Source organism: Frankliniella occidentalis, unplaced genomic scaffold (assembly GCF_000697945.3).
Source record: "Frankliniella occidentalis isolate FOCC.00 unplaced genomic scaffold, Focc_3.1 Scaffold47, whole genome shotgun sequence".
Classification (NCBI taxonomy): domain Eukaryota; kingdom Metazoa; phylum Arthropoda; class Insecta; order Thysanoptera; family Thripidae; genus Frankliniella; species Frankliniella occidentalis.
The window spans coordinates 1300923-1309089 of NW_026267177.1; the positions used below are offsets into that span (position 1 = coordinate 1300923).

The following is an 8167-nucleotide window of genomic DNA, read 5'->3' on the forward strand; positions in this document are numbered from 1 at the left end:
CGTTTGCACACCTGCATGCGGTACAGTCTAACCAGACCCTGTCACCCTGTATTCCTCGCTGTGCACACTCGCGTCACACCGACGCGCCCTCATGCTGGCAGTGCGCGGCGGCCCGGCGGCCCTCAGATGAGCTATTGTCTCCTCGGGGCATTGTCTTTGCGCCGGGTGCCCGGCTACAGCATTAGCGGCGGAAAAGCCAGTCATTGGCCACTCTGATTCCCCGGTGTTCACTACTCTGATGGTGTTGACCGGTTGAGTCCTTCTCTGGGGGGCTTTCGGTATCAGTGCACTCCATTGGCCTTGATGGCAGGGAGTCCGTTGGACGAGGTGGGGCAAGGCCTGGTGGACATGTCGTTCATCTCCTGGTCCTCGGCGTCCTCCTCCGAGTCCGTGGAGTCGTCGTCGTCGTCCGGCCTGTGGTCGCCAGGCGGGAAGGCCCAGTGCTCCGGGGGGCGCAGGCCACAAGGTCTTCGGCGGTGGAGCGCGCGCCACGCCCTGCGCCGTGTCAGCACCAGCACCACCAGTACGATGACGCCCTGCATCGCGTTGATCGCGTCCGTCAGGTACCTGGGCAGAGCATGAAGAGCATGGCAGTGGAAGAGGCTCAGAGACTTGCACGCGCGCCGCGGTCCTGGGTGCCCCCCCCCTTTTTTACTCACTAGAGCACTCACCAGGCCGCGGTCCCCCGGGTGACTCGCCTCCCTACTCACCCGGCCTCCGGGTGACCCGCCTCGCTACTCACCAGGCCGCGTTGCCGGGGACGTCCGCCGCCGAGGAGATGAGCTCGAAGACCCAGCTGATGCCCATGATGAGGAACAGCTTGAGGGAGAGGAGGAAGCGGCGTTGTAGGAGCTTGCGCCGCCCGGGGCTGTCGCTGCTGTTGCCGTACTGGCGCCAAAGGCGCGCCGTCGTCCACACGAAGTAGATGACGTTCATCCCCAGCAGCACGGCCAGGGGCCAGTAGAACCACGCCCAGGTGGCGTGGTCATCTGCGACGAACAACGATGATGAGCTTTAGGGTGGGCGGGTTCGCGCCGGTGGCGTTCGTTTCTCCGCGCGCGTCGCTCACCGTGGAACCAGCAGTTGTTGGTGCCGAAGCGGGGCCGCACGATGCCGTCGTCAGCCTCGGGCAGCAGGTGGGCGGCCAGCAGGAGCAGCATGAGGGCGAGCGGCGCGCCCTGGCTCACCGCGCAGTACCACGCGAACAGGGTGCTCTCGCGGAAGCGGACGTGCTCCAGCCTGAGCACGAGCAGCGCGTGTGGGACTCGGGGGAAATTTTAAAAATAAATAAAAAGTGCCGAGCTTATACTTACACAACTGATCGCCACACGTTGAAGGCCGTGACGTTGAGCCAAAAGAAGGCGCTCAGGAGCCAGTAGTATGCCAGGAACGCTGGTGGAGAGATGTGGATTAACAATTGACATTTTACTGCGAAGCGCCGCTTGCCATTTTATTGGCTTCGCTGCATGCGATGCAAATAAGCGTACGGTAGGCCGTCGCCCGCCACCACGTACCGATCACGGTGCAAGGCACGCCGTCCAGTTGGGGGCTCGCCTGCAGGATGGTGAGCACGAGCAGCCCCAGGCCCAGGCTGGCCACGGCGCCCATGTGGCAGCGGCCCTGGAGGTCTCGCAGCTCCGACAGCCACAGGTGCGCGGCCAGGGTGAGGGCGAGGCACACGACGGACATCCAGGACAGCGTCGTGGCCACGTCGAACCACCACTGCGGGCGCGGCGTCTCGTGCTCGACGTCATCGTCGAAGCCGTCGAAGCAGACGAGCGCACTCACGTTCCTCTGGCTGCCGGGCCTGTGCGCCTCGCAGTACCTGTGCAGAGGGTGGTGCGGGGTGTCTAGGCAGAGGCCATGGTGATGGAGAAGCCCCCCGTTGCGCGTACCTCCTCGCCCTACTCACCTCTCTATGAGCGAGTTGCCGAGGACCAGCAGGCCGTCCGGTGTGATCTCGTAGCTGTCGTCGCCGTCCGTGCCGTCCAGCAGGAACTTGACTTTGCAGTCCAGAGCCGCCGCGCTGCCGTCTGCGCATTTGCTCTCGTTCTTCCTCAGGTCCACGCCGGGGGGGCAGCACTGCTTGGCCCGCGAGGAGGCGCCAGGAGTGGGCGGGGGCGGCGCCGCACCCGCGACCCCGCAGAACAGCGCGAGCGCCGCCAGCGCGGCCGCGGCGTGCCATCTCGCTCCTCTCAAAGCTGGAAAGGAAAGGAGCCGCAGGTTGAACGTGGATTTTGTTTTTTGTTTGCCGTGTGGGCAAAATCTTGCATCACCAACACGCATCCCAAAACAGGTTGTTGGGGTGTCCAGTTGTCATGCGACGCGCTGGGCAGACATTTTCACCATTCCTCTTTGCTGTTGAGGGTGTCAATATTTTCCCCCCTTTAATTATGCTACTGTCCCGATAAGAACTAGTGAGACCAAAGAGATTTGAGGTGCTGCAGTTTCGCAGAGCTCATACTATCAACGCTCAAGTGTGTTGCTGACACCATTGATCGTTGGTTTCCGTGCCTTTGCGTCACACTTCAGACGAGGTACATAAGTCTCTGGTACTTGAGGGTTTTGCCAACATTACACATCGACATTGATTACACGACCAGCGCACCTTTTTTGTTTCCCGGGAAGGAAGTCATAGAAGCGATCAGTGATAAACTCGCACGACTGACTCCCCTCCTCTGTGATGGGTGTGTTTACTTCTAGCCTCGGTGGGATTTTCTTGGAGGGAATAGCCTGGGCTACCAGTAAGATGGATGCGATTGCCTGCTTTATCATGCCATTTTATCAAACGATAGAATATGATAGCGACATCCTTGATTTGGTTGCGAATCCGCCGCCTGCCCTTCGTGGCTCTCCAACTAACGTTGCCTTTTGCCGGAGCTCGCACATTTCGCTGTGCGGAAGACAATGTGACTAATGAGGGACTCCAGGTCAGTACAGTACACTCGCCTCACGACCGCACGACCACGTACGATCACCCCCCCCCCCTTTTCCCCCTCCCGCTCTTACTTTTTCTCTCATCGATCTCTAGCTTTCTGGATGAGGATGGCTTTTTTATTATTATCTAAAGGGACTGATAGCACGGGGCGATAAGGTGCTGTCTGTGGCCACACCGGCCCGGGGCGCAGCTGGCGCAGCTTGTTGGGGCGAACCTGGCCAACACGGGCCCTGCTGATCTGATGTAAGGTGGGCGGGTTTCTGGTCCTTCCCCTCCCATTCCCGCTCCCTACCCCCGTATTTCTCACGAGCGCGTACTTTTCATGCCTTATTGCCCACAAGGCCCCCAAGGCTTACCAGTACCACTCAGGAAATGGAGATATGGGCGCTCCCCAACAGGGCACCCTTCTCTCATGGTGTCCTCAACGAACTGGCACGCCGGCGGGCACACCCGAGAAATCCCTTTCTTGTAACGAGTAAATTTACTTCTTAATTCTGAATGCACGAACGTTGCATCGGGACAAACAAATTCCGACGCAAGAACGGGCTTTTCCGGGTGCAATCAGCGAGCGGCAGACTCGCGGACTCGTAACTCGCACGGGTCGGTGCCAGAGGTGTGATGTGTGCCGTAAAATGTTTCTGGAGCGAGGCAGAGGCAGCGTCCGTGCACGACGCATTTTGTGGAGGCGTCCTTGCGCTCTCCGGTTGGTCCTCGGCGCGGCGCCGCCAACACGATGGAGACCCCTTACCTGTACGATGCGTGTGCGCCATGGTTCCTCGGTGGTGCCTCGGTGTCATCTCAATGAGACCACATCGCCTCGCCACATCCACGACTTTATCGGGGTGCATTCACTCATGCAGGCAGTCGTTCCAGGAACGGCCCCGCCCGTCAGCTCTCTTTCCCGATGACGTCCCCATGTTGTTGTTATTGTGGATCGTCCGGCGAGCAGCTCGCGGCGCACACCTCTGGCGCCCCCTGGCGCAGTGCCGCGCCCAGCCCGGCTCCGGGCGGAGAGGGTGGCGATGCCGGCGTGTTGGCCGGGTCCAGGACGACGGTCTCTGTGGCGAGCGGGCGCCGCACTGCGGCCGGTGCCGGCGGCTGGGGCTGGTCCAGGCTCCAGGACGACGGCCTCTGTGGCGGCGAGGCGTCACACCGCGACAGCTGGTCAGCTGGGCTCGGCGTCGCGTGTCCAGGACGCGATAAAGCGCGGGGGAGGGTCGGGCTGGGGGTGCGCGAGCGGGAGCGGGAGCGGGGCGCACAAGGCTCGCAGCGACTCGCAGCTCCGCTGAGCTCCGCAGAGCCGGGTGTCTGACTAACGACTACCGGCTGTGCCGGCCAGGCCAGCTCAATCAGCCGAGTGCCGGTTCAGCCCGTGCTATCGCGTCGCTGCCCAGACCTGCCCCGCCGGGCGCCGGCGTCGTGTGGGCCCCGGCACGTGCAGGACCTCCAGGACCCTCCGCACTAAGGAGCAGGCCTCACCGGCCCCACCGGCCCTTCGCACTCATGGCTTGCGGCACCGCTAATTTCGGACTGGAGGGGACTTGACGGGAAGGGGTCCGCGTAACACAGAGAATTTTCTCTACTCGTGGCAGGGTTATGGTGTGGAGGCTCCTTTAATCGTTTGACGTGTGCGCAGACCTTTATCCTGACAGCTTCCAAGTTTCACAACCCGTCCAGGTCGACTGTAGCCTCTGTTGCTCCAGTCGCCGTCGGTGGCGCGCCCGACCGCCCGCGCCGCCGCCCAGAATACCGGTTTTGCTGGTCCAGCCTAATAATAAATCCTGGCGGCCTAGGCGCTTGACGACACGGGGTCAAGGGCGCGCCGTGGGTACTTGATGTTGAGGCCCTTGGCCAGGGTCAGGATGTGGTTCACGAGGCCGCGAGTGACGTGAGATGGCTTTCAGTCGTTTCAGGCAGTCCCTTGTTACTGTCACTACCCGAAGGTAAAAGTTACCCGTTTTGATAAAATTGCCGATTAGTCGTTTTATTAACGATAAGCCACCGTTCAGCCATAGAAGGGGGCGGATCTGTAACGGACCTCAGCAGCGCCGCGCCCGGTCCAAGATGCGTAGGAGCGGGAGCAGAAGTCTGTCATCGCTCTGCTCATGGGCTACCTAGTCCAATATAGGACTCTAGCTACCCCTTTCAGTTGCTTCGCAATGTCTCCTGCTCGCAGCATTGAGGCTGTTTCTCGTACCCCCCCCCCCTCCTACATCTCACTGTCAGCCGGCGCCGGACCGTGTGATGTGAGCCCTAGCTGTCCTAGCATCCTTCGTGCCTACTTGACAAATGAACACAGGTCTCTAAAATTTCACCCACAGCTCTGTTAAACATAAAAATACGCCCGTTTTCATCGGTCTGAACTGACGACTTCAACAAAATTTGAATGATATAGCATAATTTGCTGATTGTCTTGATCCTGTCCAATTTCTTTGTGCCAGTATTTTATGTGTGTTTTTACAGCGAGACTGTCTCTTTACCGGCCGGCCCGCAGGTCAGTTTTTTCTCCCATCACTAATCCATCTTCATTTGTTTTGAATTTTTACAGCTGCTTGAGATGTTGAAATTTTATGCCCGATTTGAAATTAATGATGAAACTGGGGATCCATTGACGGATCATGACATGACTCAACTTCACTACTCCAAAATTACATCACTACAAGTAAGATTATCTTAAATTTAATCATCGACTTATGTAACTCTTAATTTAATTTGGAAATGGTGATGATCCTGTCTTTTTTGTATTTCAGAAAGCTGCCTTTTCTAAATTCCCAGATCTACGTATGTTTGCTCTTGCAAATGTTGCAAGTGTGGATACTCGAGATAGCCTTCTAGAGCATTTTGGATCCCTTAGGTGAGTGGTTACCATACCTGTTCTTTTTGGAAGCCTGCCAGACATTTTTGTACGAGCATTTTAAATACTTACACGTCTGTCAATATATGTCTCCATTTACTGAAAGCTGCCTGGTTTTCTTTCTGCAGCCTTGACAAATTGAGAGCAATAGCAACCTACCTAAACCTTGTACCACCAGAAGAAAGGCAGCATATTGAAGACTGGGTTCGGATTGATCATGAGTTTATTTTAGAATTATTGGTGTGTGTTTTATATCCCTTTCTATTTACATACTTACATTTCCCTACAGTACAGTGTGTATTGTTGATTATTATTTTTCACTCTATTTCTTTTTCATAGGTCTCTCGTCATGAGAGAAGAGCATCTCAGTTGGAACTACTCAATGAAATGCCATTATATCCCACAGAAGATATAATATGGAATGAAAATATTGTCCCAACAGAATATTTTAGTGGGGAGGGCTGTCTTGCACTACCCAAGTTGAATCTGCAGTTCCTCACCCTGCATGATTATCTCTTGAGAAATTTTAACTTATTTAGATTAGAGTCAACATACGAAATTCGTCAGGATATTGAAGATGCTGTTAGCAGGTTGAACCCTTGGAAAGCTGAAGATGATAGTGTTTACTTTGGCGGATGGGCACGGATGGCTCAGCCTATTGTTAATTTTGCTGTTGTAGAAGTGGCCAAACCAAATATTGGTAAGAATAAGCAGATATTTTTTTTTATACTGTTTCCTTAGGTTTACAATTTTCAGTTAAGATTTTTTTATAGAAATTGCTGACATTAAAATTACAAATTACGCTTACAGGGGAGAATCATCCATCCCGAGTTAGAGCAGACATCACTGTTAACCTCAATGTAAGACGAGAAATAAAAAACGAGTGGGAGAATCTTAGGAAACATGATGTTTGTTTCCTGATTACTGTACGCCCATCTGTTCCAATTGGTCAGTATTTTTTTATTTTTTTTAACTTTGCGTGAATTTTGTATCATTGGAAAACTTTTGATGTTTTCATGTTTTGACTTGACTTGTTGCAGGCACTCGTTACAATTTTAGAGAGCCCTTTTTACCGCAAGTTGGATTAGTTTATGTAAGGGGATGTGAAATGGAGGGAATGTTGGACTCCAATGGTCGGGTTGTGGAGGATGGACCTGAACCTAGACCAGACCTGCCTGGTGATTCAAGAACATTCCGTGTTTGGTTAGATTGCAATCAGTATCGTAATGATATGGATAATGTTGCTCAAAACGGTGCTGAGGTAATTATAATTCCTGCATAACTTTTGTCAGACCTAGTAAGAATTTTGTAAATCAATTGTATTATCTTTATATTTTGTCTAGGATGTGTACGAAACTTTTAACATTCTTATGAGAAGAAAGCCCAAAGAAAATAATTTCAAAGCAGTTCTAGAAACTATAAGAAATCTAATGAACACAGAATGTGTAGTTCCTGATTGGTTGCATGATATCATCCTTGGGTACGGTGATCCAAGTGCTGCTCATTATTCAAGGTAAAAGCACTAATTCAATATCAGCTTCTTCTAATTTCTACCTTTAACAAATAAATATTGCTACAAACTCTTTCTTTTGACTTCACAGAATGCCCAATGAGATTGCTAAAATGGATTGGAATGACACTTTCCTAGATTTAGATCATTTAAGAGATAGTTTTCCTTCCCATGAAATCAAAGTGAAAACTGATGACCCTTCCAAGCTGACTCCACCATTCATGTGAGTATTGGTTTGTGGGTATTGTTTGCAAAATTTATTGCAGAGGAGGTTTTTTAATTTAATTTTTTTTTAATTCTTTTTATTCTGTTTCAGACTAAACTTTGAAGAGGTGATTGAAAAACACTGTGCCAGAAGTGAAGATAGGGAGCCAGTGTTAGACCAAAAACAAGCCATAGTTGTTGAACCTCATATAATTCCTAGCCGCGGCCCTTATCTTTATAATGAGCCTAAAAGGTTTGTTAATTATTATTTGTAATACTGAAATGAACCACTTTTTATATCTCAACTAAGTTTATTACAATACGTAATTCATAATTGACCCCCATGATTTTACATGACATAAGGTTATGAGAAATTGATTTTTTTGTTAAAATATTCATTACATTAACTGTTTCTGTGCAGGAATTCAATCCGTTTCACTCCCACCCAAATAGAAGCTATTCGTGCTGGTATGCAGCCAGGCTTAACTCTTGTTGTTGGACCACCTGGAACTGGTTAGTGCAGTCCTATTTAGCCTTATTGAGAATGTGAATAACTTTTTAAAATTATGTTATGTTTTGTTTGTTAATTAACAAAATTATGATTGCAGGTAAAACTGATGTAGCAGTTCAAATTATCTCCAATATTTACCACAATTTTCCT

General features: G+C 51.9%; 3 protein-coding genes across 9 annotated transcripts in view; 1 reads left to right on the forward strand and 2 right to left on the reverse strand.

Moving 5' to 3' along the window:
- Positions 1 to 4272, reverse strand: part of LOC113207919 (probable G-protein coupled receptor Mth-like 2) — an 18214-nt gene extending 13942 nt beyond the window's left edge. The window contains exons 1-7 of the mRNA XM_052267196.1: positions 3687 to 4272; positions 1913 to 2201; positions 1515 to 1825; positions 1314 to 1392; positions 1070 to 1239; positions 743 to 989; positions 12 to 567 (exon numbers count right to left, since the gene is read on the reverse strand). Coding sequence (XP_052123156.1) covers positions 282 to 567; positions 743 to 989; positions 1070 to 1239; positions 1314 to 1392; positions 1515 to 1825; positions 1913 to 2201; positions 3687 to 3786 — 1482 coding nt within the window. The 5' untranslated portion in view covers positions 3787 to 4272 and the 3' untranslated portion in view covers positions 12 to 281. The remainder of the gene's footprint in view (positions 1 to 11; positions 568 to 742; positions 990 to 1069; positions 1240 to 1313; positions 1393 to 1514; positions 1826 to 1912; positions 2202 to 3686) is intronic.
- The window catches only part of LOC113207912 (RNA helicase aquarius), a 30214-nt gene that overhangs the window by 6386 nt on the left and 15661 nt on the right, over positions 1 to 8167 (forward strand). Inside the window, exons 7-16 of one of the 7 annotated variants that reach the window (XM_026424671.2) lie at positions 5487 to 5600; positions 5689 to 5792; positions 5921 to 6032; positions 6132 to 6492; positions 6603 to 6740; positions 6833 to 7053; positions 7136 to 7305; positions 7394 to 7525; positions 7619 to 7759; positions 7928 to 8019. In XM_026424671.2, coding sequence (XP_026280456.2) covers positions 5487 to 5600; positions 5689 to 5792; positions 5921 to 6032; positions 6132 to 6492; positions 6603 to 6740; positions 6833 to 7053; positions 7136 to 7305; positions 7394 to 7525; positions 7619 to 7759; positions 7928 to 8019 — 1585 coding nt within the window. Of the gene's footprint in view, positions 1 to 2783; positions 2931 to 5486; positions 5601 to 5688; positions 5793 to 5920; positions 6033 to 6131; positions 6493 to 6602; positions 6741 to 6832; positions 7054 to 7135; positions 7306 to 7393; positions 7526 to 7618; positions 7760 to 7927; positions 8020 to 8167 lie in introns of those variants that run through there. The other 6 variants (XM_052267191.1, XM_052267193.1, XM_052267189.1 and 3 more) reach the window with 6 other exon arrangements.
- The window catches only part of LOC113207920 (probable G-protein coupled receptor Mth-like 5), a 13434-nt gene that overhangs the window by 4272 nt on the left and 995 nt on the right, over positions 1 to 8167 (reverse strand). The gene's annotated exons all lie outside the window — the stretch shown is intronic.